We start from the raw sequence: 27,089 nt of genomic DNA on the forward strand, positions 1-27,089 counted from the left end.
CCTCCCAGCAGCACACCATCTCCCTGTCCTTGTTTTAGGGACTCTGAGACACGGTGGGACCAGCAGCTCGCTTCTGGCAGCCCTAAAAGCACAGAAGCCGAGTCCCAAACGTGGCCATCCCGATCCACACCCGCATGCTCCCCTTCCTCCCAGAAGGGTTAAGGCAGAACTGGCCTCCCCAGTTCTGCCGCACATGGGCTCCCTTTCATCTCTGGCTTGGGGCCAGCCAGCGTCCGCATGAATCACAGGCCACTCCTCTCTCCCCCAAACCCCTTGGCCGGAGGCTTCTGCAGCCTTTTACTCACACAAACAAAAATAAATCTCGCTGCCGGCCTCTGAACTCTGCAAAGGCGAGTTTCCCTCTGGCTCCCCGAGCGGCCCGGAGCTGCGCGCGGGGACTTGGCACGCTCCCCGCCGACCTCGCTCTTTCACTCCCGGCGCATCCTGTGTCCTTCTCTCACCGGGCGGCCCGGCGAGCGGAATGGGACGTGACGGCCGGCACAGGCCGTGCTGCCGGCTGCCAGGAATCGGCCGGGTACGGCCCTCCAGGGCTGCCGGGGCGAATGCCACACACGAGGGTACTCGCCCTGCCCGCCGTCACCCCCGTGCCCCGGGCTGGACGGGTAGGACGGGCACTCCTGAGGTCACCTGCACGGGCTGGGGTGAGTCACAGGCTCAGGAACTGTGTTGGGGTGCAGGCGGGGGTCCCCTCCTGGCACCAGCTCTTGTTCACATAGGACTGTCACTGTTCAGTGGGCACTGCATGGTTTCACCACCACTTCCTGCAGCTTCTGGGCCATTGACCTCTTTGGCTGCCACACAAGGGATGTGCCACTCTCTGAGTCTCTGCATTGGTTAAGGGGCCCTTCTCTATCTCCCCAAGGCAAGTGGAGCAGCGTCCAGTGCCTCCCAAGGACAAGCAGCTCCTCCCACACCCCAAAACCCTCTGGAGACACCCCACCTGCTGTTCTTGTGGTGAGGAGGCAGCAGCAGCTCCATGCTGGGGTTGGTTCCAGGTTCTCCCTGACTGTAGCTCTTCCTGTGCCACCAGTGAGTGCCAAGGCAGAGCACATGCAGGGTTGGCATCTAGCACATGGCTGGTAGAGAGCTGCAGCCTGGGGACACTGGTGTGTCCTATGTGTGATGGGGAAGGCATGTCCTCCTGCTGGCATGCAGCAGACTCGACCTGGCATGCTCCCTGCTCTGCCTGCCACCCCTCAGGGTTTGTGGGAGCACATCCTCAGGACCAGCACTGCCAGAAGGAGGGTGGGAGGCACGTGGTGAGGTTCTGGTTGCTGCCTTGCCTGGAGACACTTGTGGGAGGTGGCAGCATCAAGCCGCCTTGATTTAAAGCCAGATGACAACACTTGGAAATGAATTAAAAACCACTTCTTTCCATGGCCACTTTGCTGGCCTATGTAGCTCGTTGTTCCAGGGCGCCTCCAAGGGTTTGGCATGTCTGAGGGAGGGTTGAGATCCTCACTGTGGCAGAGGGAGCTCCCCATACCATTGGGGAGGACAGGGTTGATGGTCACCACGTGTGCCCAGGGCACATCTGGTGGGTCTCAGAAGGGTTTGCATGGTGGATGTGTTCCACAGCAGCTCTGCTGTGCTCCATGGGTGACCAGTTCCTATTAGAGGCAACAAACATCAGCAAGTCCAGGGAAGCTATTTTTAAGCAGAGGAAGCACTAGAATAGCATCCTGAGTTTTTTAAGCCTGTGGCTTACTGAAGAGCCCAAGTCCTTCGAGAGCCTCGAAAGTCATACGTGAGCTCTGGGGTCCCATTTTGGCAAGTGGCGTTGGCCAGAGGTCCAGGTGCAGCCCAGAAGGTGGCCAGTGAGCCCCAGCAGACCCTCCCCCTGTGAGTGTGAGCACCTCTGGTCTCTGGGTGTAAAGGGCTTGACCAAGGACAGTACTGTGAGTTTTCAGGGCGGGAATCCACCTGGTTTCCCAGCTGGATGGAGTCGGAAAAGGCAAGGCATGTGCAGGAGATGGTAGGACAGTGCAGGAGATATTCAGCCAAGGATCCCTACCCCATAGACCTCTGGTTGCTGCTTGGGTCCCTGTGTTAGGAGGCTGTTGGCAGGACTTAGGCATCCCAAACTGGTTTGTTTTGTCTGCTGTCACCTTGACCTGTTTCTGTGTGAAGCCCCAGAACCCTTGTCCTCCCTCCCCCTTGGCACGGGTGCAGATGATCCTGGCAACTGCCAATCCTACAAATAGGACAGTTCCCAAAATGCCTCCATTTCCAAGGCTGGTCCCAAAGCCTGGACAGGGCTGTATTTCTAGGAGAATGTTTTCTGGGAGGCTTTTGCCATCCTGCTCACATGTGTACTGTGAGCCTGCAAGAGCTGGGTTTGGGAGCTGCACACCCCAAACACAGATGTTTGGGGTGTGCAGGTGGGATGGATGCAGCCTCCTCCCAGTCCCCTTCACATGGATCTGTACGTGCCAGCCAGGCTTATCTTCTGCTCTCAGGGTCCTCGGGTTGTAGGACTGACATCCTCCTTACTCACCATGTGTCCTTCCTTCTCCTCCAGGCTGTGCTGAAAGACCAGAGCCAAATGAGGCAGATGGAGCTGGAGATCAGACCCGTCTTTTTGGTCCCAGACACCAATGGTTTCATCGACCACCTTGGCAGTTTGGTCACACTGCTGGACTGCAGGAAGTTCATCCTGGTGGTGCCCCTGATCGGTGAGTAGGGCCAGTGCTGTGGTGGGGGCTTTCCCTCTCCCCTGGTGTGGTCTGTTCCTCCAGTCTGGCTCCCTCTCTCCATGCCCCACGTGCCCGCAGTGCCTGTGTGGTCTGGAGCTGGTCAGCTCATGCCGTGGGACTAGACTTCATCCTGCCCTGTCTCATCCCAGTCGTTGTTGGCATTCCTTCAGCCCCTGTCATCCCACTCCCTCCCTGCCAGCCTTCTGCCCACAGCACTCACAAACTTCTCCCAGTGCATTTGGGGGTGCCAGGGGCTGGGAGAAAGCAGATGGGTGTTAATGAGGATTTGGAGGGAATTTCGAAGGGAGCAAGGAAGAGGAATTGTTAAACAATCAGAGCAGATAGCTTATCCCAGCTGAGCTGGGGCTTAGGCAGGCTGAGCAAATGGCCGGCCTGTGTCCCAGCGCCTCGGAGCTGCTCAAGCCCAGCCCTTCTTTTTATCCTTATAAAGCTCGCAGTAAAACAGCAAGCTGGTTCCCGTTATTGGTAAACACTCACCCTGGCAGATAACGGCCGTGCTGCTGGGTGGTCTCCCAGGGTGGCGGCAGCACTTGGGTCGATGCCTTTGCTCTGGTTGTTTGATCACGCTCCGGGCTGGAGGTGCTGCTCCTCCGGCCAGTGGCACTGCTGGTGCCAGCCTGGCACTCACAGCATCCCCACGCACAGCTGGAGAGGCTGGGGCAGGAGTGGGGCTGAGCATTGCAGAGCCCACATCCCATCCACAGCCCCAGGAGGCCAGGGACCAGCTGGGTGCCCTGGGTATCTCCAGTGTCCAGGCAGTGAGGTGGCACAGGTGCACCCCCTGGCATGGGGGAGTGCTGCTCTCTGAGCCATTGTGGGGGTTCCTTCTCAACTCCTGGTGTCCAACAGACAGCTCTGCCTGTCCCAGAGCCACCAGCCAGCTGCTGCCCTTCTCCTCAGGCTGAGCAGCCCAGCTCAGGAGGGATTCCTGGGGCTGGAGATGGCACCCCTGGGTGGGGAGAGCGGGGCTGGATGCCTGCCCAGCTCAGCACAGGAGCTGCCAAGTTGCTCTGTGGCTTGGCACTGCAGAAGCCAAGGGAAGTCAGTCAGCAGCAGCTCCAGCAGAGCCTGGGAAGCCCTGAGGGCTATGGGGCATGTTAACACCTGGGAGAGCTGACACCTGCCCTGGAGCCATAGTTTTGCCTCCTGGTGCACTCCAGTGGTTGCTGGGAGGCTTCTCCATCAAACCTCAGCCAGGGGAGCAGGAGAGCTGAAAACCCTGGTCCTCTCCCTGTCCAAGATGCTGCTGCCCTCAACCTGCAAAAGGAGCCAGGCCTGCCCTTCCACAGGCACAGCTGAGCACTTTTAGTGCCCTCCTGTCCTGCTGCCTTGTCATGACAACAGAGTAACTCATGTCCACTGCTGCCACGAGCCTCCTAGAAGCACCCCAAAGCCAGCAACTCCCTGTCCATGCACGGGTTGGTCACATATCCCCCAGGATAGCTGTCAGTATGGGCAGGAGGAAGCCATCCCCTGGGCCTGTGGCTGCTGGGACAGAGGCCATGTCCCATGGGGCAGACTGGAGAGAGGCACAGTGCCCTTCCCCGAGCACTGCTCCCTGCTCTTCCCGGGGATGCAGCAAGGGGTTAAGCGCTTGGCTTCTCGTTGGGTTTGTTTCTCTTGCTCTTTAACCTGCTCCGTGCTCCTTGAGCCTGACCCCGCCATGGAGAAGCCAGGCCTGGTGCAGAAGCACAAACAAGCCTCCCCTTTGAAGCCTGTTTAGCTTGGAAGCAGGAAGGCGGATTTCGGGAGGGAATACCAGCTTTTCCTGTTTGATGTTCCGTTCTTGCACGGCTCCCCCCACCCCGGGCCCAGCCGTGCATTGTGTGGAAATGGCAGCATCAGGTCGGTAGCAAGAAGAGTCTCCAGCCAGGGAAGAGCAAAGCAGCTCCACACAGATTTAATTGGAATACCCAGACAGTGAGTGCCAGTCTCACCATGGAACAGAGCGATCACGCAGGCTCCCCGGGCAGTGATTCACAGCACTGGGGAGAGGCCTCAGACCCCGAGCTCTCTCCCCGAACCCCCCAAGGAATGCATAGTTCCCACTTGAACTCAGGACTTGGCTCCAAGCTCGGAAACAATCTTCAGAAATGAAGCCATGGCTCAAACACACACACACACAGAGTGCAGGGAGGCTCCCTCGCACACACGTGCACACCAGCTCTGTGCACACACAGCCCCGTGCACCAGCACAGCCAGGGGACACTGGTTTGCACATCTGGAAACACATTTGTGTGCCCAGTCCTGCTGCCAGCTGTGAGGCTGGGCACACAAGGGTGTGTCCTCATGTGCTCATGAATGTTGTCGCTCACGCAGTGCTGCTCTTCCAGCAGCCCCAGCACCCAAGGGCTGGGCCCTCCTGGAGCTCTGGGGTCCCTTGGGCTCATCAGGCTGAAGCAGCTGGAGTTCCCAACCACTTGGCAGCAGTACAAGGGGTTCCAGTCAAGGTGAACAGGCTGGGAATCCACCTGGATTCCAAGCTCGTCTCGAGGCAGGACAGATGCACAAAGCCAGATGGGTGAGGTGTTGAAAGGAGCGTGTTTCCTGCCAGGAGCACGGGGTGGTGGCTTCAAGTGGGAAAACAGGCCTGGGATTTGTGTGGGAAATAGTGCCAGGGTGGGAACTGCCTGCTTCCTGTTCCCATGTGCAGCCCTGCAGTCAGACAGTGCAGAGGCAGGCAGTGCCACACGGGCAGGAGGCACAGTGCCACCGGCCATCGCTGTGCTCGGAGATAGAGCAGCAGGATGCAGGAGTTCAGGGTTTCCTGACACCCCCAGGCACAGATGTGCTGTTGGCCATGATACAGGAGTGTGGGGTGGGGGGCACAGCGATGCTCCCCAGCGTTTGGCAGGGCAGGACCAGTTGCCCTCACCAGTTACACTGCGGGGGTGAGGTGCCTGCGCTCTTGGGGCCAAGCCAGGTGACCTATGGAGGTGGAAGGCAGCAAAGCTTTTCCAGACCTGCAGCCAAGTCCAGGAGCACAGGGACACTGCAGCAGCTGAACCCAGATTTCCTGAGCCAGCTGCCAGTGCCCCAGCCCCGAGGCCTTGGCAACTTGCGTGCTCCAGCAGCAGGTCATGGGAGCACCTTGTCCCATAGTAACTGTACCTCCTCTTCCTGTTTGAAGTGATAAACGAGCTGGATGGCCTGGCCAAGGGCCCAGAGATGGAGCACCGGGCTGCAGGCTATGCCCGCCAAGTGCAGGAGAGAGCCAGGAAGTCCATCGAGTTCCTGGAGGAGCGATTCGAGAGCCGGGACAACTGTTTGAGGGCTCTGACCAGCCGAGGCAACGAGCTGGAGTCCATCTCCTTCCGCAGTGAAGACACCACTGGCCAGCAGGTGAGGGGCATCCTGGACTCTGAGAGCGGGGAGTTCTTCCCCAGCTCCTCAGGGAAAACCAGGGACCCTGAGGTCTGTGAGCTCTGGGCAGGGGTGGCTCTGTCCCCTCACTCTGCGGTGGCTGAGCAGGCCCTTGTGTCTCAGCTCGGGGCAGCCCTGCTCTCACTGAGCAGTGTTGGGGTGTCTCGAGGCAGTGCAGCAGTCAGGGTGGTGGGGGTGCAAAGTTTTCCCTGCCAAGAGTAACCTTGCCCTTTCTTTTCCAGGGAAACAATGACGATCTGATTCTGTCCTGCTGCCTCCACTATTGCAATGACAAGGCCAAGGATTTCATGCCCTCCAACAAAGGTGGTACATCCTTACATCCTCTTTGTCCCTTCTCTGTTGCATTCCACGGACTCCTCCCATTTCTCTTTCATGACCCTTGGATCTGTTCCCTCCTGCATTTTGCCTCTTTCAACACCAAAGTGCCACCTCCTGCCTCCGGTCAGCCCCAGGCTGTGGCCCTCCCACCTCATTGCCAAATGTCACCTCATGGCACCTCGGGGATGCCCCACCATAAACATCCACAGAGCCATTTTTGTGGTGACAAAGGCCCAGAAAATGCCTTCTCCCAATGACCTCTGATGCCTTCTGTCCAGGGCTTTTTTTCCTCTGGATTCCTGGTTGGCATCAGCCATGTGTGCTGGGACCAGACAGCCTCCAGGCTGTTGCCAGGGCGGCAGGGATGGGAATCGCATCAGCAGCTGCCCAAGAAATCAACCCGCATTTGTCAGCACGAATTCTTAGCAGCTTAACTTGTCAGATTCACAGAGAAACCGTCACCAAATGTTTATGTGCAAATGATGCTGAATTTTGAAATCATGTGGATTATGGGGAATGGGGCCTGACAAGCTGACAGCCTCTGGTTTGTAACAAGGAGGCGCGTCACCAGCGCGGGGCAGAGGATGTTTATTGTTACACATTTCTTAAAGTGTCCGCGCAAAACCTCCCGCTCCCACTTGAGGCAGCTCTCAATCCCTGGCCTGCCTTCCCACTGAGCCCCCAGTTCCCTTCCTTCCAGCACAGGCACAGGCCAGCCGGGCACTCTCCCACCATCCCCAGCCCCAACACCGTGACCGTAGCCCGCGTTCCTGGCCACCCTCCCCTTCCCCTCGTCCTGCTGCTCCCTGCGCAGCCAATCTGGGCCCATGTTGGGCTCCCATAAACTCTGTTTTTTCCATTCCCGTCCTGGCTCGGAGGCACTGTGTTTCCTGTGCTCATAGGAACAGTACTCTGGTCACAGGACCCAGCTGCTTACACATACCCCATATGCTTCCCCTGCCTTGCACACACGTAAGCGTGGCTCCCACATCCCAGCCCGGCGCGTTGCGTGCGGGGCAGCTCATCCATCTGGGGGCAAGATCCCTTTGGTTCTTTCTCAGGCATCAACTCTCAGTGTCTGTCTGAGCCCCAGCCAGAAACGCCTCGGTGTCAGTGGCGACTCCAAAAGAGCTCCGCAAAAAATAAGGGGTGGCTTTAGATCTTATAATGAGATCAACAGAATAATAGCACCAGCTTCCTGCTGGAGCCAGGGTCGCAAGCTGTCTTCCTGGCCTGGGTCAGGCAGGGACCTCCTCTTCCCAGCCTGTGGCCAGTCCACCACCCCAGTGGGCAGTGGGCAGTGGTCACAACTCATCCCTGGGCAGCAGAGAGGGGAGCAGGTGGCCTTGGGGATGCAGGGCTGTCTCCGAGGCCCACCAGGAAGCTTGGCAAGGAGCTGAGATCTGGGAGCAGGAAGGGCAGAGGATCACTATGGGATGAGTGGAAGGCCCGTGGCAGCTCTGAGCCTCACCATGCCCCGTGTGTGTGTCTCGTTGCAGACGATCCCATCCGTTTGCTCAGGGAAGTGGTTTTGCTGACGGACGACCGGAACCTGCGAGTCAAAGCGCTGACCCGCAACGTGCCGGTGCGGGACATCCCCACCTTCCTCAAGTGGGCTCAGGAGGGCTGAGGGGGCCAAGGGGGGCCCAGGGCCCTGAGCGAGTCACGCAGCCCCCACGGGACGGCGGGAGCCCGGCTCCAGCGGCGGCCTCGCCGCGCCGCCACCGCCGCCAGCCCACCACGAACAATAAACGCCACGTCTTCAACCCACCCCAGAATGGCCGTGCTGAGAAGGGCCCCCCGAGGGCAGAGCAGCTGGGAAGGTCATTGCTGCGGATGGTTCACGTGGAGGCTGGGCCGTTGAGGGTCCTGCCGGCCTTTGGGCGGTGCCAGCGCGGAGCTGGAGGGCCCCGCTGGCGAGGGAAGCTTTGGGTGAGCCCTGTGCTGGATCACCGGCCTTTTGCTTGGTTTGCTTGGGTGCAGAGAGCTCGAGTCACGCCTTGATGGCTCTTTGGGTTTGTAGGCTGCGTAGGGCAGAGATTGGGGACGTGCCAGCACAGATTTTGGGATTGCTTAGTCCAGCCTGTACCCCTTGGAGAGGCCACGGACTTCAAGGGCAGGTTTCCCCCTGCCCCAGCCTGTTTGTCCTGCATGGCCAGACAGCCCCAGGTCCCCATCCCTTTCCCCACTGTGTGCTGCCCCATGCAGGAGTGCTGCTTGCAGAGGGGTTTGTCCTCTCCGTGGTGCAGGGTTTGCTTGTTGAGTTTCATTTTTCCAGTGTAGGTTAGTTTTCAGGTGTATTCCCTGCTTGCTTTGCTGGGGGAGCCTTTGAACACCCCCATAGCTGCTTTATTCTGATCCCCTGCCCATCCCAGCTGTTACTTGCCCCTTCCCTTCTCCCCTAAACCCTTTAGTTCTACCCTGCTACCTTTAGGCATGCTTTTGACCTAAGACTCAGTGTGAGGCTAACAAAATTCTCCAAGGACCCCAGGACCAGCTGTCCCATGGGTACTGTGTGTCCTCACATTGCCACGGGCCCTTCTTCCATGTGGGATCTGGCTTCTGCCTGTGGCTGCAGAGTCACTGAAATGCTCAGCCCCACTGTTAGCCTAGCTGAGAGGGTCCATGGATGGAGCCATTGCCTTGTTCCTGGGTCATTTTGCTCTTGGATTTGGGGTTGGGGTGCTGCTAAGCCTTCCACACCCCATATTGTCCGATCACCAAGTGTCCCCATCCCCAGTGACACACCAGATACAGAAGCTAAGAGGGAGCATTAACCCCTGAACCAGAGCCCCTGGAGCTCTGTCAAGTCCCAGTCCCATGAGCCAAGGGTGGGAGCAACCCCAAGGCCACCCCTGGTCCCTGCTGGGGCACCGTGGCCGTGGGAGTGAAGTGTCAGAGGTGGTGGAGGAAGCAGCAGGACAGAGCCCAGCGTTTTCCTTTCCTGTGTGGGGGCTCAGACCCAGTGTCTGCATCAGGAAGAGCAGTTACCCCTGTGCCAGCTGCCCAGCACCAGGGTCAGAGCCTGGGCAGCACCGTGGACACACGGGGTTGTGCTGGATAACCTGTGCCAGGGCAGTGCCCAGCCCCAGCCCACAGAGACTTTGTGAGACCACGGCTGCCTTGGGGCACACGGAGCCATCACACAGCACCCACACCTGGGTCCTTGCCCACAGCCATGCTGCCTGCCAGCTTTGCAGAGACTTTGCCTTCTCCTCCTGCCGAGTGTTTCAGTGTTTGTTTTCTTACGGCGCTGCCCCAGTGCTGCTTTCCGAGGCACCACCAGCCCACAGGGCCCTGCAGCTCTGCCAGACGTGTCACATGTTCAGCCACGGGACAGTTTTGGTGCCACCAGACCAGCTGGCACAACAGCAAGCAGAGCCTGAGCAGCTGGGGCCATCCCTGCCAGGCTGCTGGGAGCCCTTGTCCTGGGGCAGCGCCCGCTTTCGGGTTGTTAAGTTGGTTTTAAAAATTTTTAGTATTAAACATGTGTCAGTGCAGTGTGGTGTGTCGTTTGCTTGTCAGCACATGAGCTGCTGCTGAGGTTGGGGTGGGGGACACCAGGGAGGGACAGCAGGGGGACACGTGAGGATGACAGCAGCTTTGTCCCACCTGCATCTGTGCTGCCCCCCAGCTGGAGGGGTCAGGGCAAACCAGATGCACAACAAAGTCCCTTGGGTCCCCTCCTGCATCTCTGCACCCACAGACAACCCCCGGGGGTCACTCCCAGCAATGCTCAGCATCAGCCCTGCACCAGCCAGGCCCCTCCCCACAGAAGAACGCGAGGCCACGCGTGTTAATGTCACTTTATTGCTCATTCCGTTTCGACTATAGAAAAAAAAGAGGGCGAGAAGCCCGTGTACAAATTGGACGTGATACAGGGGGGGCCGGGGCCCCGCTGGGCGCTGCCAGCTGTGCTTTGGGTGCTGCCGCCGCCGCCAGTCACCCCACGGCAGCTCGGGGGACACGGCCGGCCCTGGGGGACCGGGCCAGCCCCGGAGCTCGGGGGCAGCCGGGCAGGAGCGGCCAGCTCAGGCTAAGGCACAGTGGCTGCGAGGCCGGGGACAGTCGCTGCTGGCGGCCGCCCGGAGCCTCGTGTGCAAAGGAGAGGAAGGGGCTCAGGAGGGGGGAGAAGCTTCACATTAGCCCCAACGGAGGGGTCAGGGCACGGGCCGGGGGGGTCCAGGCTGGGGGGACTTTGCCCACACCGAGCAGAAGGTGGGAGAGGGGATGCGGTGGTGGCAGAAGGTGCCCGGGGGGGACTCGGCCCCAGGTCACATGCACCCCCTGGGCTCTGCCCCACGGCCCCCTCCCACCTCCCGTAGCTGACAAACCAGAGACCGCTTTGTCTTTGTCATGGACCCCCCGGCCCGGCCCGGCCGCGCTGGAGACGGGCGTCTTTGGCAAAAATAAAAAAATAAAAAATAATCAAGGCGAGTGGCCGCCCGAGGGCGAATCCGCCGGGTCCCGGGGCTGGGCCGGGTGCCCCGGGCATCCCTGATGGCGAGGCAGGGCCCAGGGGCTCAGTCTGGGACAGGCCATGCCCCACCTCCCAAAACCACGGGGAGCAGCCGGCTGAGCCCCTGCGCTCGGGACGGGAGCTCAGTGCTTGTTTCGAGGCGAGGAGCATCGCGATTCCCCGGCCTCCCCAGCACGGACGTGACCGCCGCTCCCCCGTCCCGCGCCTGCTGCTCGCAGCCCCCACCCCCTCCGTCAGTCTGTCCCCCCGGCTGGCCGGGCTCGCACCCCCAGCCCAGCGCTGGCCGCTCCCGCTCCGGCCACGACGGACGAACTACTCACGGCGGTCGGGGAGGCACAGTCCGGGTCCCGTCGCGGCAAAGCCGAGCGCCGCCGGCTCCCACCGCGGGGCCGGAGCGACGCGGCGGCTGCCGAGGGCGGCCCCTCGCCCGGGGGCGGCAGCCCCGAGGTAAGGAGCGGGCTCATGTCCTCCAAAGCCTCGGGGCGCAGCCCGGCCTCACAGCTTGTGCGTCGGGGGTCCCGGCACCCCCCCGGCAAGGGGCGGAGGTGCCGCGGGGTCAGTCCCTGATTTATCGGCTTCTCCCGGGCGAGCCGGGGCGCTGGGAGAGGGACACGCCGTCCATCCATCCCGGAGCAGCCCTCGTGGGACCATCGCTACGAGCGAGTTCTCCGGGACCGTCGGCAGAGCCAGGGGACGAGCACCCATCACCTCTCGCCCCGCCCCGCCCCAGCTCCACACGGGGCAGCGAGGGGAGCCCAGCGCCCCCCAGCCCCCCGGCCAGGCCGGTGCTAGGGGGGCGAGTATCGCTCTATGGTCCGGGCGGCCTCGGTGTGGAGGTGTGGAGCCTGCGCCAGCACCTCGGCCGCCTTGTCCTGGCTCAGCCCCAGGTGCTCAGCCGTGAACTTGGCCAGGGGGTAGAGGCTCTCCATGGCCTTGGGGTCGCTGAGGAAGTGCGAGGTGTGGGAGAGCAGCTCGGCCGCCTTCTCCTGCTTGAGCCCCAGCTGGTCGGCGGTGAGGCGGGCCATGGCGTAGACGCTGTCGGGGAAGTCCAGCTTGGCTTTGCCGTCGGGGCCGGCCGCGTGCATCTTCATGTGGCTGATGAGGTTGCGCTGCTGGGCGAACTTCCCGCCGCACACCTGGCACTCGTAGGGCTTCTCGCCCGAGTGGATGCGCATGTGCTCGGTCAGGCGGTACTGGCGGGTGAAGCGCATCCCGCACGCGTCGCAGGCGAAGGGCTTCAGGCCGAGGTGGCTGCGCATGTGGCGGGTCATGGTGCCGCGCTGCGTGAACTTCTTGCCGCAGATGGTGCAGGGGTAGGGGCGCGTCAGCCAGTGCGTCTTCTCGTGCTGCCGCAGCGTGGCCGGGTCCTTGTAGGACTTGTCGCACGAGGAGCAGCGGTAAGGCCGCAAGATGTCACCCAGCCCCGGGCCACCTTTGTCCAGGAAGGGCACGGCCTGCTCGGCCGCCGCCTTGTGATAGAGCTCCTCTTCGTTGTGGGCCTCCACGTGGGCGTTGAGCTGCTCGGAGCTGGGGAAGCCCTTGCCGCAGGGGATGCACACGTACAGGTTGTCGCCCAGGCTCTCCGGCTCGTAGCCCAGGTGGTTGCAGTAGCGGTCCAGCGCGTCGCCGGGCGAGGGCCCCTCGCTGCTGCCCGTCTCCTCGCTCGTGCTGTTATCGGGCTCCAGGTCGTTGCTCTCCACGCTGGGGTAGCGGGGCTGCGGCGCCGCAGGAGGCGATTCGGCCTTCTCCTCCCGCTCCAGGTCCTTCTCCGCCTCCCCCTCGTCCAGGTAGGGGCCCAGGGGCTCGTGCTTCATCCAGCGGTACATCAGCTCTCGCCCGTCGGCGCGGGGCAGCGGGGGCTCGGCGCAGGGTGGCGTGCTGCGGAAGGGGTCGGGGGCGTGGGGGTGTCCCCCCGGCTCTCCGCCCGGCGGGGAGTCCTTGTAGGCAGCGGCGTGGCTGCCCAGGAGGCCGGCGCTGACGGGGGGGCTGTCGTGCCGTGGGGGCAGCGAGGGCTCGCGGGGCTCGCTGGGCAGCAGGCGGTCGGTGGGCAGGAGCTGGGCGGAGGGGCCGGTGGGGCTCTTCTTGGAGAGGTCGAGGCCGCAGGGCGGCGAGCAGTGGCGCTCGGGCGGGCACAGCCCGTGCGGGTGCAGCGGGGCGCCCTGCGCGGCCGAGGCGTACAGCTCCCCGCACTGCGTGTTGAGCGGCGCCGCCGGCTCCACGGGCGGCAGGTCCACGGGCCGCGGTGTCCCCGAGTAGCAAGCCTGGATGACCGGCGTGGCGGCCCGCAGCCCGCGGCCCAGCTTGTAGGGCGCGTAGCCCCCGCGCAGGTGGCAGTACTTGCCGCTGCGCTTCAGCTTCTTCTTGCAAAGGGCCACCAAGCCGGGGATCTGGAGGTAGCTGGCGGCAGCCAGCACAGCACCCAGGCTCTGCTCGCTGCCCGGCTCGCACTCGGCCAGGCGGCCGGTGTAGATGAAGTCGAGGATGAGGCGGAAGATGCCGGGGCTCACCATCTCATGGTCCAGGTTGAGCAGGTTGTCGTGGACCACCAGCGACTTGAGGTAGGCGCTGCTGGCGGCCAGGATGTTCTTGTGCGCTCGGAAAAGCGCGTTCTGCACCACGATGATCACGTCGCACAGGAAGCCCTTGGTGCGCTGCGTGTTCAGCTGCAGCAGCAGCTGCCGCGAGTGGCTCGGCACCTCCATGGCGTCCAGCATCCCGCTCCTCGCCCGCCGCCCTGCAACACACCGGCCGCCCCGTCAGCGCCGTGCCCGGCCCCACACGCCCACGGCAACGCGAGGGGGGCTCGACGGGCGCGCCCGGGGCTTCAGCCACGCGTGGGGTGCGCGGCGCGGGGGGGGCGGGTCTCAGCCCCACGCACCGCTGCCTCCCGGCCGCTCTGCGCGGTGCCACCGCTTATATGGGGGCTCGTTCCTCGGCGGCTCGGGGGGGCGGGAGGGGGGCGAAAACCCCCGGAGGGTTTTGGAGAAAGTGACATCACCCGCCGCCGCCGCCGCCAGTGCCGCGCCCCGGCCCCGCCAGCCCCGGGACCCGCGACCCCGCGCCCACCTGCCGGGGGAGCGCAGGGGGGGACACCCCGACGCGGTGCCGGCCACCCGCCCGCGATCCCCGCGCCCCGCCGCGCCTCCCCGCTTCTTATGCGCGCCGGTCCCGGGAGGCGGCCGGCCGGACCCCCCGGACGCCCCCCGCCCCCGTTTCCTCTCCCCCCCTCGAGGTGAGCGGGGGGACGATTGGGGGTGTGGGGGGGAGCGGGACCTCCCCTCCCCGCCTCCGTCCCGGTGCCGGTGCCCCCCGCCCAGGTGCGTAAAGCCAAGCGCCCGCGGAGCTGCTTTTCCGGCTGATTCTCCCCGTATTTCGGGGTGTTCCCCCCCTCCTTTTACCTGGGCGTCCGGTGGCCTCCGCCAACCAGCTGAGGTCTCGGTGAACTCTCATGGCTCAGCCCCGGGGGGGCCGCGGCCGGTTGCTGCTCCCCTCCACCCTCCTCTTCCTCTGCTGCTTCTCTTCCTCCATACCCCGCGCTCCCGGCCGGTCCTACGGAACGGGAGGAGGAGGAAGAGGAGGAGGAGGTGGTTGTGGAAGAAGCAGCAGCGGTTCCTCGGGGTTCCCGACGCCGCCAGCTCGGAGGTGAAACCCGGGCTGCGAACTCCCCCTGACCCCGGCCTGAACTCCGAGCAGCGCCGCTGGCTGTTAAAGGGACGGCGGGAGGTTTTCCTCCTCCCATCCCCGGGCGGGGCACCGACAAGCCGGGCCCCCCCCTTTGCACACCCCTCCCTCCCCATCCCGGTCTCCTCCTCCTCCTCCCAGCCCGGTTTTTCCCTCCTCCCGGTCTTCTCCCGCCGCGCCCCGACCGCCCCCTCGGGGGTCTCTATCTTTAGGACATCGCTCTTTGCCCGGGGACACCCCGGGTGGGGCCGGGAGCCCCGAAGAGGGGGGGACCCGGGGTGTCCCCGGGCAAAGGGCGATGCGTCCCCCCCGTCGGTACCGCTCGTAGGGCGCCATCTAGCGGCTCCCGGTGCGCTCCACCCCCCCGGTACCGGGGGCGGCTCCTCCCCGCGCAGGTGGGACCCGACGGGGCGGACGGTGCTGGGGAACGATGAAGTGGAGCGGTTTTGCTTGCCGCCCCACCCGAGGGACGGATGCCGATACACAAAGCGGGGTGGCACCCGTCGGCTGGGAAGGCTGCAGTGGGTGGTGTCATTTTGGGGTGCAGAGGGTGGAACATCGTGTCCGATCAGTGGAGATGATGGGGAACGGGTTCTGGGGAGCAGGGAGGGAAGGCAGACGGCCCTAATTTGCTGGTGAGGGGGGACAGCAGAAAGCGGAGGGGCGCGCAGCGCTGGCGCCCAGATGTGCGGTGGCGGTGGCTCAGGATGGGCTGGGGACTTGCGGTGGTTTGGGATGAGGAGGAGGAGGAGGAGAAGGAGGGGGAGGCAGAGCCACGTTTCCCCCGGGCTTCATCCCTCCAGCCGTCCCTGAAAAGGCTGCTGGGTTGGGGGTGCAGCATGGGGTACCCCCCTTGGCGCGGGGGGAGCCGCCTCTCGCTTCACACTTTCACTTCTCCTTTCTCACAGCCGCAGCCTCTTGCACAACCTCCTGGTATAGCAAAGCATCGCGATGGGCTTCCCCAGGCCGGCTGCTAATCTGGGGGTGTCCCGCTGGCACCCCCTGACCCGAGCAGAGCACCCCGAGCAGTGGCCATCCCTCCCACCTGGGCTCTTAGGGTTCCACCCCATAACCCTGGTTCCCTGGTGAATGGGAGCCAGTGGGGTCCCTGGTGCCTGGGACAGGGTTTGGCCAGCCCTGAATTTGGGACAAAAAAGGATTGGTGCTGGCAAGGAGGGTGCAGGGTGGTGGCAGCCCTCAACATCACTCACCTTCACCTGCAACTCATCCTCAGATTCCCTTCAGATTCAGCGTGTCCCAGTTCAGCACGGAGACGCCACCCTGGGGACGGGACGGAGTGTCACTGCCCGTGGGGACCCTGCAGTGGGCTCATCCCAGGCACGGATCAGAAATCCCCCTCCCTGCTCCCCAGGCTGGGCTCTGGCCCACAGGAAGCGCTGCGATCCTGGGAGCGGGACGTGGGCGACCCTCGTTAGAGCCGCGGTTTAATCCCAATTCCCCGGGCACTAATTTCTCGCCCCTTCTCCCATTTCCCCCCCCCCCCCCCTCTTCAATTAACGGCTGGAAGTGTTTCAGGTTCTGGCAGCGAGCTCTGGACGTCGCTGTGAGCGATGGCTCCCGCGGGCTCCGTCCCGGTAATTTATGGGGCTGAGCTGCATAAATCACGGCAGCGAGCGGCTCCCAGACAGCTGCATCCCCCGGGGCCGGCCGGGACCCCGGGCTGCCCCAGCTACCTGCTGAGTGACGCCGAGCCCCGCGGGCAGCGGCCGAGGGAGGGAATGGAAAACCCTTCACCTTTTCCACCCCCCTTTGCAGCTCCTCTCCCATTCCCGGCCTCTCCCAGGAGCAGAGGGGCGGATCGGTGCCCGCGGGGGTTTGGGGCAGGTGGAGGGGGGTTTCTCGCACCAGTATCCCCCGTCCTGTCCTGTTCAGCCTTCTGGAGAGATCCCAGCGCTGCAGCCTGAGCAAGCGTTCTGCACCCAGAGCTCTCAAAACCCGCCGGGTCTCGGCAGGGAGCTGCAGCCGATGTCCAGCTCCGAGGGACGGGGCTGCAGCACCGCGGGAAGAGCCGGCGGCGGCGGCCGGGAGCGCGCAGCGAAAGGGGCATTTTCGCCTCAATGTGCTGAGCAGATTGGAACCAGCTCTGGTTAAGTCATTGGCTCTGTTGGGAGGTCTGAGCTGGAGCGTTTCCCGCCTGTGCCCCCTCCCCACGATCAATCAAAGTTGCAGCAAATTAGCCCAGATGCTGGGAGATTCGGTTCAAATCCAGCTGTGGTTTGGATCGCGTTCGCATGCCTGGCTTCATGTGGGACCTGGGCTTTTGGACAGGATACAGCCCCCCGGTCTCTGCAGGGCCCTGTTTCCCAGCGCAGCCTCTCCCCAAAGCCCACACACATGTCTTCCATTAGGCGCGTTGGCCAGCGGGGCCGCATCCGGCAGCGCCAGGAGCTGCAGCCCCCGCTGGCAGCTCCGCTTTCCCGGCGCTGCTGGGGCACAGCAGCCCCGAAACTGCGGCCCCGTGTGTGCCGGGGATGTGTGTACCCTCCACCTGGGCTGGGCTGAGGCTGCAGCTCGTGACAGTGCTGAGCTGTTCCAGGCTGGGCAGGGATCACCCTGCACATCCTGGGCTGCTCCAGTGCCGAGCCCTGCCTGCTGCAAAGCAAGGCTGGGGGCAGCTCTGCCTCGGGACCCCGCCAAGCTCTTCCAGGGTGCCCCCCATCATTAGAGGATCCCTGAAAGGCAGTGGGAAGGGCAGAGCTTCCCTGGCACAGCACAGGCCTGGCCAGGCTGGCTGCTCTCTGCTGTGCTGTCTGGGTGGCATTGCTGGGGTGGACAGTGGGAGTCATTGCCTGTGGGGTGATGCTCAAGTGGCTGGGGGGCCCTTCTCTGTGGAGCAATGCTTGATGGGGCAATGGAACCCCTTTCTTGTGGGGTGACACTGAGGGGACCCTTTTTTGCAGGGTGGCACCTATCCCTGCAAAGTGATATTTGATGGAGCAGGGCAACCCTTCTTTGTGGAAGGATATCCAGGTGCACAAGAAACAGAATCAAACAGCAGGAGCTGAGATTGGGAGAGACCTCAGGAAGTCATCACCCAACCCTCTGCTCTAGAAGGGCCACCCAGGGCTGTCTGCACTGGTCCTTGGCCAGGTGATTTTGGACATCTCAAAGGACAGTGACTTCAGCACCTCCCTGGGCAGCCCATGCCAGCATTCCCCTGCCAGTGTGAAGTGCTCCCTGATGGTCAGAGAAGCCGTGGGGCTCATCTCTGCCACCTTCCCCTGGTTCTGGGCACCACAGAGCTGGGTCTGGCTCTGTCCTCTCCACACCCTCCCTCCAGGGGTGTGTATGGTCCCTGACCTGATAGGTCCCTGGAGCCTTCTCCAGCCAGTCCCAGCTCTGTGCCTCTCCTCATCAGAGAGATGCTCCAGTCCTTCACTCTTCTTAGTGGTCCTTCCCTGGACTCTCTCCAGTATTTCCATGCTGGGAGCCCAGCACTGGACCCAGCACTCCAGGACTGAGCAGGGGGGAAGGATCCTCTCCCTGCTGGCAACCAACACAGACCAGGACACCATTCACCTCTTTATCCCAAGGACACATGGTCAACTTCCTGACCCCAAGGTCTTTTCCACTGCACAGCTGTCCAGCTGGACAGTCCCTGGGATAGCCCAGAGCTCAGGGATCTTCCTCCCTAGGAGCAGGGCTTTGCAATTTCGCTTGAGCTGGGGGCAGCGGGATCCCTTCCTCATTGGGGGATGTTTGGGAAGACAAGGGCACCCATCCCTGTGAGATGATGCTTTGTGGAGCACTGGGACCCCTTCCTTGTGGGATGATCCTGATGGGGTGACCGGACCTGTCTTCTGCAGGAGGATGAGGATCCTGTCCCTGTGGGTCAAAGTTTGGTGAGATGATGGGACCCCTTTCCTTATGGGTGATGCTTTTTGGGGGCAGTGGGACCCTTGTGGGACCAATTTTCAGTCAAACAAGGACACCCATCCCTACCAGGTGTTGTTTCCTGGGGCAGTGGGACCCCTTCCTTGTGGGATGACACTTGCTGGGGTGATGGAACCCCTTCTCTGCAGGCAGGTGATGGTCTCATCCCTGTGGGATGATGCTTGGTGAAACAATGGGACCCCTTCCCAGATGGGTGGTGCTTCGTGGGGCAGTGAGACCCCTTCCTTGTGGGGCAGTTCTCAGGAAAAGGCACCCATACCTGCCTTGTGGTGTTTCCTGGGGCAGTGGGACCCCTTCCTTGTGGCACAATGCTCAGATTGGGTGAGGAACACTTCCAGCAGGGTGGTATTTTGGGGCTTGAGATGATGACACCCCTTTCCTTTGAAGTGGAGCATCTTGGGGCAATAGGATGCCTTCCTTGTGGGGTGATGCCCAAGCAGGTGAAGACCCCACCCCTGTGGAGTCACGATGGCACAATGAGACCTCTCCCCTCTCAGGTGGGGCGACACCACCCCTTCCTCCTTCAAACCCCCACATCGACCACCCCCGTCCCACTCACCACCTTCCAAGCCCTGCAGGTGACCTCCCCCTCCCCACCCACATCACCGGGCCCTCTCTCCCCCCTCCCGCGACAGGGACACGGCTGCAATCGCTGGTGGGAAGCCCACGAGATGGCAGCAACGCGCCGCGCTCCGGGATGCGACACCCCCTCCTCGGGGGCCGCGACACCCCTACTCCGCGTCCCGCTCCCCCGGTGTCCCGGGGCGCCTCGGGGGGACCGGGCCGTGCAGTGGGGGGGTCGCGGGCCCCGGAGGAACGGCGGAGCTGCGCAGCCGGTTGCGGGTGGGCCGGCCCCAGTTGCTGACTAATCCCGGGGCTGAGTCACGGTTGCGGCGGGGAGCGCTGCGGCAGCGATTTCCCCCTCCCCTTCCCGAACCGGAGAGCCCCGACGGGGCGAGCGCCGGTCTGCGTGGGAAAAAAAAAAAAGTGGGGGGAGAGAGGAGGGGAACACCTCCATCTAGCAGGGGGTGGGTGAGGCGTTTTGGGGAGTTCTGGGGGGTGGCAGCACCTTGAGCAGGCTGGCTGGTGGAGGATGGGGAGGTGCTGGTGGGGCTGGGAGGGGTTAATTCTCTGAGCCGCTCTGCAGGTATTTGGGGGTGTGAGGGGTGAGGGAGTGGGGGGGTCGTGGCTTGAGCCCCCGTAGCAGCGTGTGGCCTTGCAGCAGCGTGCGGCCTTGCGCAGCGGCGGATGCTGGCGGGCGCCGATGCTGCTGTCAATGACAACGCCGCTGTTGCTGTGGTTACCGGTGTGATGCTCCGCCAGAGCAGAGTGAGGTCAGACGGCTCCAGCAGGAATGGGGGGGATGCATGGATGGATGGATGGATGGATGGACGGACAGAGAGATGGACAGATGCATAAGGGGGGAAAGGATTCTTCCAAATCCCCGTAGATACAACTCTAGGCACATCTTGGGGGGTGCTGACCCTTGGGAAGGAGCAAGGGGCCAAAATTAACTCACCCATGAAGCCGCAACCTGTTTCTGTAGCACTGATGGTTTTTGGGGGACCCAGCCCTGGTGGGAGTGAGAGTCAGGCCCCATTGTGAGGCTGGAGGGGTCAGGGCAGCACAGTGCTGCAATGAGTTGCTCACCCCGCATGCTTGTCCCCCAGCACTGCTTTGTGCTGTGCCATTCTCCTACAGCGCATCGGAGTGGCACCCACGGGTGCTTGTGACACTGGGAGGACAGGGGTTCTCATGAGGGGAGACGTGGGAGTTGCTGCTCAGGTGGGTGGGGGATGCAGCTGGGCAGGGGGCACCCCCAGGCTGGTGCCCGGTTGTGGGGACCCCTGTGCAACCCCTTCCCATGATGGGGGTCTCAGACAGCCCCAAATCAGCATCCCCGTGGTGATGCCACGAGGCCAGGATGGGGCCACATTCTGTCCTAACAGGGTGGTCAGGGGCGATGGGCACGCAGGGATGCCCCACACCCACTCCCAGGACGACTGGACCCCCGGTTTGTGTCTCAGTGGGTGCACGGCCCCTGGGTCTGGCAGCAGGTGCAGAAGGGATGTGAGATGCTGGGTGCTGCTCCACTGCGCTCCTCGAGCAGCCAGGGAACGGGGGGTGCTCCGGTGGGGTCGGGGAGGGGCCGGGTCCCGTTGCAGCCCGGACCCCCTGCCCGGCTCCGGGCCGCTGTCCTCCCCCCGCGCCGATATAAATAGTAGCGTCTTCCCGTTCCCTAAATTTCCTCGCTGACGTAGCGCTCACGTCATTGTGTAGGTTGATGCTTTTCTATGAATGAGCCGAGATCCCCGTTACTACGAGCCCGATCCTATAAAAGCCCCGCGCGCTGCGGACAGCGCAGCACCGACACCGGCGCCGGCCCCGCCGGGAGCCGCGGGGCCCCTGCCCGGCCCGGCAGCCGCGGGGCCCGCAGGAGGTAAGGCACCGGCGGGGCTGGCCCCCAGGTAAGCGGGGACGGAGCCCGGTGCGGGGGCGGGAGGGGGCAGCGGAGCCCCGCGGCAGCGGGAGCTGCACCTGCCGGGCCCGGGGCGGGGTGAGGCGGAGCGGAGGGCAGCGGGGCCGCGGCCGGGGCGGGCGGGGGGAGCGCTGCGGCGGGCGGGGGCGGTGCGGTGGCGCCTGGCGCAGCCCCACGTGCGGGCCGGGCGGCGGGGGCGGCGGGGCCGGGCGGCGGCGGCGGCGGGGGCGGTGCGCGGGGGCCGGCCGCCCGCACCGTGCAGGGGTTGGTTGGGGGGGGAGAGGAGGGCGGGGAGAGGTGCGGAAGCGCATCCGTGTTTGGGGCTGTGCGTGCGTGTCCCGCTCGGCGGTGACAGCGCCGCTGTCCCCCCTCTCCGAGCCTCCCCGCAGCCACCCCCGACGGGACCCCCCCAGCCCCATCCCGCCGTGCCAGGCACTCTCCACCGCCGCCTCCCTCGGGTTCCCCCGCAGCCCCGTGTCCCCAGCCCGGGTGCTGCCGGCTCCTCAGCCCGGGGTGGGGGGTGTCGATCGCCTTCACCCCGCTGCGTCTAAAGAGCGCGGAGACCCCGTCGAGGAGAGCCCGAGTCAGAGCGTCGGCACCTTGGCTCTAGACTGCTTACTGCTGCGTAGGGACAGGACAGTAACAGTCTACAGTCATGGCTACTGAAGCATGACCCACCGCCGGCCCCGGCCCCGCACCGGCCCCGCACCGGCCCCGGGCCCGCCGCAGCGCCGGGGGGGCGGGCGCTGTCCGTGGTGCTGAGCCGTCGGGGAGCGCGCCCCGACGGGGGCGGGGGGAAGGCGGGAAGGGGCGGGGATGGGGGGGTGTCCCGGTGCCCGCCTGACCCCGCTCTCTCTTTCCCCCCCCGCAGACACCGACCCCCCCACGGCGGACGCCCCCCCCCCCCGCCTTCCCGCTGCAGCCCAGGTAGGGGGGGCCCCCCGGCGGGGCGGACACGCGTGGGAGGGCAGGGGGCGGGGAGGGCTGCGGTGGGAGGATGCTACCGATGCTGCCGATGCTGCCGACACTCCCCCCTCCCGAGCACCGGGAGCCCCCCCGCGCCGCCGGTGGGGGTCGGGCGCGCTCGCTGCGGTGGCGGGGACGCCTCCTCGCCGTCGCCAAGGCACCGGCTGCCCCCTCCCGACCCGGCCCCCCCCCCACTCCGACGCCGCCCGGGCGACCGTGGCTTTAGATTGTTACTGTGCTGCTGGGGGGGTAACAGTCTACAGCCATGGTCGCCGGGACAGGCGGACTCGCACCGCGGGCAGCACCGGCTCCCCCACTCGCCCAGGGGTCCCCGAGGCGGCGGAGGCGGGGCGGCGGGGGTCCCGTCGGGAGCGGCCCGCCTCCCGGGGCAGTAGGAGCTCACATGCAGGATGCAGCTCACCGCACATCAACTCTTACTGTTCGGGGGGGCGGGCGCCGAGCGGCTCCTCCTCGGGCAGCGGGAACCATGGGGACCCCCTCCTCGGATGGCCGATCCTGCCCCCCGCCCCGCAGCCCCTCACCTGCCCTCCGGCGGGGACCCGGAGCCCCTCGGGGAGCGTCCCCGCCGGGCTCGTCCCGCCGCATCTGCGCTCGCAGCCGGGGTCCCGTCCCCCCGTGCCGTGCTGCCCTCCCGGGGCACCGCGGGCCGTTCGCGGAGCGGGGCTGGCGGCGGGGCCGGCGCGGCGGGGACTGAGCGCGGCCCGCGGGGCCGGGGCGGGGGAGCCGGGGGCGGTCGCAGGTTGCACAACCCGCCCGGCGCGGCCAGGAGATTCCTGAGCGGCGAAGTCAGAGCGGCCCGGCCTGCCCCGGCACCGGGCACCGGGCCTTCGGCAGCCGGCGGCGACCGGTGCGGGCCGGGCAGGGCTCCTCGCGGGGGGCACCGGGGACTCACAGCCCTGGAGAGAGGGGGCTGGAAGAGCTGCAGTGACCCCACAGATCCCGCAGGGGAGGGAGGTACCTGATCCCACAGGGACACCGGGGATTTAGGGTCAGGCCCAAGTGCGTGATGATAGCAGTGGCAAAAAGAACAGGGAGAGTCCCAAAACAAGAAGTTTCAGTCCTGGGATCCTGCAGCACAGGGCTCCTGGGGGATGAGTAGGGGTCACACAGGGTCCCCTGCCCACACTCTCCCTCTCCAGAGCAGACCCATTAGGATCCCTCACCCGTCCATGGGGTCAGGCACCAGGCAGCTCTGCCCTCACCCAGACAGGCATGGACATCACCAGGTCCCCAGGGGCCAGCAGGGCCACAGTGGGACATGGGAGCCATGGGAAGGGGAGGATCAGAGGTAGCAGGTCCCCACTGTGCCCTGCCATGTCTCTTGCTTGTTCCCTTTGACTCCTGCTTTTCCCATCGCTGCTGTTGGTGATAAGCCAAGCACCTCACATCTCCAGGATGGAGATTTTCAGGTAAAACCACAGCTGTGTCCAGCACATCCATGCTGAAAAGTTGTCACTGCCACAAAACTCACCCTCCACACCCTGGGAAACACCTCTTTACTTGTGCCCCATCACCTGCATCGCAGTGAGGTCCAGGCCATGGTGCCATCAGAGTCCCTTCCAGGGAGCCCCTGAGTGAGGGGACATGTGGGCAGCACTGTGGCCCCTTGGACCCCACGCTCCAGCCCGGGAACATTCCAGCTGCGCTGTTGTTTCGAAGGCCAAGTCTCTCCTGCTGACACCCTGGAATCAGTTTTTCTTCCAGAGTCCTTAAAAATATCCTGGATTCCTGACACTGGGACTTGTCTTCCAAGCTGCCGGGCCCGGGGCCAGCCGTCAGCGCCGGGGGACAGAGCCCGTCCAGCTCCTGTGCTCCTCCTCAGCACGGAGATCGCGGCGCTGCTGGGAAGGAACGTGGTGCCAAGGAGGATCACAGCCCCTGCCACGGCCTCTTCCATGGTGGAATGGTGCTCAGCAGGGCACAAACACTGCCTGACCTCAGCAACGCACCCAGCGGCTGCACAGCGTGTCCCTGAGCACGGCCAGGAGGGTGGGAAGGGTCTTCCTGGGATCTCCAAGCCATGACCCTACAGAGGCCAGCAGCTGAGGACTGGGGTGCAGCCCCCCACTGCCTGCAGAGAAGGTCCCAAGGGACTCTCCCAGACGGGATTTCCCTGTGCATCCCTGGGAAAGCACGTGGCCCCAGAAAACTTCCAGACGAAACCTGTCACCCACTCCTGGCTTTGCCAAGTGGCACCCTGGCACCATAGGAATTCAGGGTGGGCCTAGGGGGCTGAGCCAGCAAAGCCAGTGGGGGCTGCAGGGAGAGGTGCTGCTGTTGCCCCCCCAAAGGCCAGGCAGGTGCCCACTGGCCCCACACGCTGCTGCTGCCATCTGACAGCTCTTGGCGAAACGGCCTTTTGTGATTCAGCCGTGTTTATCCCAGCCTGCAGCCCGGCCCAGCGTGGGTTTCCATGGAAAACTTCCATCCAAAACAAGGAGAGAGAAGGAGCTACAGCAGGAGTGACTCAGCCACAACTGGAAGCTTCTGTGAGTGAAGCAGGGAAGGGGGGGCTGTTCCCAAAGGCTTGGTCCTGCTCCAGCAGCGGGGCCAGCAATGGTCCTGGCTGTCCCCTGCCAGTGCCACTGCCACTTCGCAGGCAGGAGCTTGGTGAGTTTGGGGCAAGCCTCGCTGTAAAACCACCTGGGAAACATATCACCCTCCCCACGCCTGCTGGCAGGGACAGAGGAGGAAGAGCATGAGATGAGTAAGGCTCAAACCCTGATGCCAGGCTTGGTGGGGTGTTGTATTTTCCACAGCTGTCCGCAGGAACCCCTACCCGTGCCTGTGTGCTCCAGGTGGGTGACTGGCAGGATGGGCAGTGGCAGTGACCTCGAGGTGGCAGTGGCACGGGAGAAGGGGTGCAAGGAGCTGGGGAGAGGTGGGAAAACAGCTGGGAGTTTGCAGGGAAGCGGTGGCACTGGCAGCGTCTCAGCTCCTCCTGCCCTCCCTGGGACACTGGGAGAGGGCAAGGTGCTCTGCTCACCCAGGGAAGGGGCAGCAAAGCTCTGCATGGCTGAGCCCTGGACTCCACTCCGAGCCCACAGCAGGCTGCTCACAAGCAGGGCCACAGCCAGTGTCCTTCCTGTCCCTGAGGCCAAACAGGTGGCTCCATTGGCACATCTGGGCACAGGGGTGACATCCCCCTGGCAAACCACCCAGGCTCCCAGTGCTGCTGGTAACACTGGTGATTGTCCCCAGGGCCCTCTTGTACCAGGCACAGCTGCCACGCATATCCTGGGCTCACTCCATCACACTCCCCTGTTCAGCAACAGCAACCAGCCCACGCTGTTTTGGGGGGAAAACCAACTCTCCAGGGCCACACCGGGTGATGGAAAAGGGAACACCCCAGCATCAAGCTGAGTGAGGGGTGGGAGGACATCAGCCAGTCTCGTCTCCAGGCTCACCTCTGCGGGCAGCCAAGGAGTGTGGCTGCATCCCAGGAACAGACCTGGATCTGCGAGAGAGGCAAGGACCAGCCCGAGAGCATCTCGCCAGCGGACAGGAGGGAGAGGGCAGGATTCCCATGGGAAACCCTCCGTCCGCTCTGGACACGCCGTGACAGCCGCGGGAGCCGCTTCCCTCCTCCTACCACCCGGCACCAAGCAGGACCTCCCTCCGCTGCTCACACTGGCACCTCCGGCGGACAAAGGTCGCGTTTATCTCTTTTTATTAATTCATTTAAACCGGTACAGCAGATACCCAGCAGGAGCCACCCTTATAGGAAAAGGGGTAGGTACTGCAGCACCCAATTTCAGGTCACCCATCCCTCCCCGACCCACCCGAGGGAGCTGCCGGCAGAGCTGGGACCGTGCTGCTCACTCACCGCACCCCGGGCTTCTTCCCCTTCCTTCCCTGTGCCCGGGAGCTGCCGGTGCTGCGGGGCCGCAGTGCGGGCGGGCGGGCGGCCATGGCTGCGGTGCCTCCCCGCGCCGGGCGAGCGGCTACCGGGGGCTGGCGAGCGCGGCCGCTGCCGCCCCTGCCCGGCGCCGCGGGGACAGAAGCTCCGCCGCGTTGTCACAGCTGCTCGCCGTGCTCAGCCGCAGCTGCAGCCGCGCGTGCAGCCCCCAAAAAACCCCGGCCCGTGTGGTCACCAAGGGGTGCAGACACCCCGCGCCTTCGCAGATGTGACATCCAACGTGGAGTGGCACAGGCGGCCAGCACTGCCCGAGCCCTCCCAGCCCCGCGGGGCAACAGCAGAGCAGGGCTGGGCTGCAGGGGAACAGCCACATCCTCCTGCCACCATCACCAGCTGCAAACCGGGGGGAAAAACTGATGGGGCTGAGATCTGCTCACTCCTGCTGCGCTGGTTTAACCCACGGCAGCTCCCAGCCTGTTCCCAGCAGCACAGCGTCCTCCAGCCCTCACAGAGCTGACACTGCGCTGCCCCGCTGCTCAAGCAGGGGGAAAATTCACATTTTTTACCCAATTTCCCTCTTTTACCAACTCTACACCCCCAAGGAAGAGGACTCCTCTCCTGGGACTGGTGCCCAGTGCTGAGCTGGGCAGAACACCTGCAACTGTTACAGCATTAAAGATTTTCGTGTGCTTCTGGATAATGCAGAGCCACGAACAATGACAAGTTTTTCTTGTTCATGGAGGCACTTTGTGCTGGGAAGATTCAACACATGCACACCAAGCCAGCAGGAATTTTATTCCTGAAGCAAACACCAGCCCTGGCACTGCCAAGGATGAGAGGGTTTTCCAGGCCCAGAGCAGCTGGAAGCTTGGCTTAAGAGATATTAAAAACCACGAGTCTTTGGGGTGTAAAACTGCAGCTCTGTGCTCTGCACACTTCCTGTGGCTGAGCTGAGGGACTCTCATTCTGAGCAGGTGTTTGAGCCTCTGAAAGCATCCTGCACACAGAGCAGTGTCACCCTCCTGCCCTCAACCCCTTCACTGTCACAACCCCACACTCACGTGTTACCTGTCATACGTGTTATATACATAACTGTATATACATATGTATGTATATATTTTATCCAGATGTGTAAAACAAAGCTGTAAAATAGGGAGATAAAGAACCGTTTAGCCTGGCCTGGGCGAACTGAAGAGCAGAATGTGCAGTGAGCAGTTCTCTGGTCCCTCTGGAGGCATGGAAACAGTA

General features: G+C 63.8%; 2 protein-coding genes across 4 annotated transcripts in view; one reads left to right on the forward strand and one right to left on the reverse strand.

Annotated features, from left to right (window-relative positions):
* The window catches only part of SMG6 (SMG6 nonsense mediated mRNA decay factor), a 104,131-nt gene extending 94,191 nt beyond the window's left edge, over nt 1-9,940 (forward strand). The window contains exons 16-19 of the mRNA XM_056506453.1: nt 2,543-2,696; nt 5,869-6,080; nt 6,344-6,425; nt 7,940-9,940. Coding sequence (XP_056362428.1) covers nt 2,543-2,696; nt 5,869-6,080; nt 6,344-6,425; nt 7,940-8,070 — 579 coding nt within the window. The 3' untranslated portion in view covers nt 8,071-9,940. The remainder of the gene's footprint in view (nt 1-2,542; nt 2,697-5,868; nt 6,081-6,343; nt 6,426-7,939) is intronic.
* A 1,680-nt stretch (nt 9,941-11,620) lies between these two features.
* HIC1 (HIC ZBTB transcriptional repressor 1) lies at nt 11,621-22,644 on the reverse strand. Of its 3 annotated transcripts, XM_056506460.1 has the most exons (5): nt 22,504-22,644; nt 18,776-18,971; nt 15,813-15,882; nt 14,319-14,469; nt 11,621-13,654 (listed from the first exon to the last, which is right to left on the reverse strand). In XM_056506460.1, exons 4-5 carry the CDS (start codon nt 14,368-14,370, stop codon nt 11,709-11,711), a joined length of 1,998 nt encoding a protein of 665 aa, XP_056362435.1. In that variant the 5' UTR covers nt 14,371-14,469; nt 15,813-15,882; nt 18,776-18,971; nt 22,504-22,644; the 3' UTR covers nt 11,621-11,708. The 3 variants fall into 3 exon arrangements, with proteins under 3 accessions (XP_056362435.1, XP_056362436.1, XP_056362434.1); XM_056506461.1 differs by lacking the exon at nt 18,776-18,971; XM_056506459.1 differs by lacking the exon at nt 22,504-22,644 and having other exon boundaries at nt 18,776-19,036.
* Nucleotides 22,645-27,089: the final 4,445 nt, after the last annotated feature.

Source organism: Oenanthe melanoleuca, chromosome 19 (assembly GCF_029582105.1).
Source record: "Oenanthe melanoleuca isolate GR-GAL-2019-014 chromosome 19, OMel1.0, whole genome shotgun sequence".
NCBI classification, from domain to species: Eukaryota; Metazoa; Chordata; class Aves; order Passeriformes; family Muscicapidae; genus Oenanthe; species Oenanthe melanoleuca.

Coding starts and splice junctions, on each gene's coding strand:
- HIC1 (XM_056506461.1), bottom strand. CDS start 14,370: ATGAGAGTTCACCGAGACCTCAGCTGGTTGGCGGAGGCCACCGGACGC. Junction 13,655..14,318: donor GGAGGCCACCGGACGCCCAG/GTAAAAGGAGGG, acceptor GGTGTGTTGCAG/GGCGGCGGGCGAGGAGCGGG.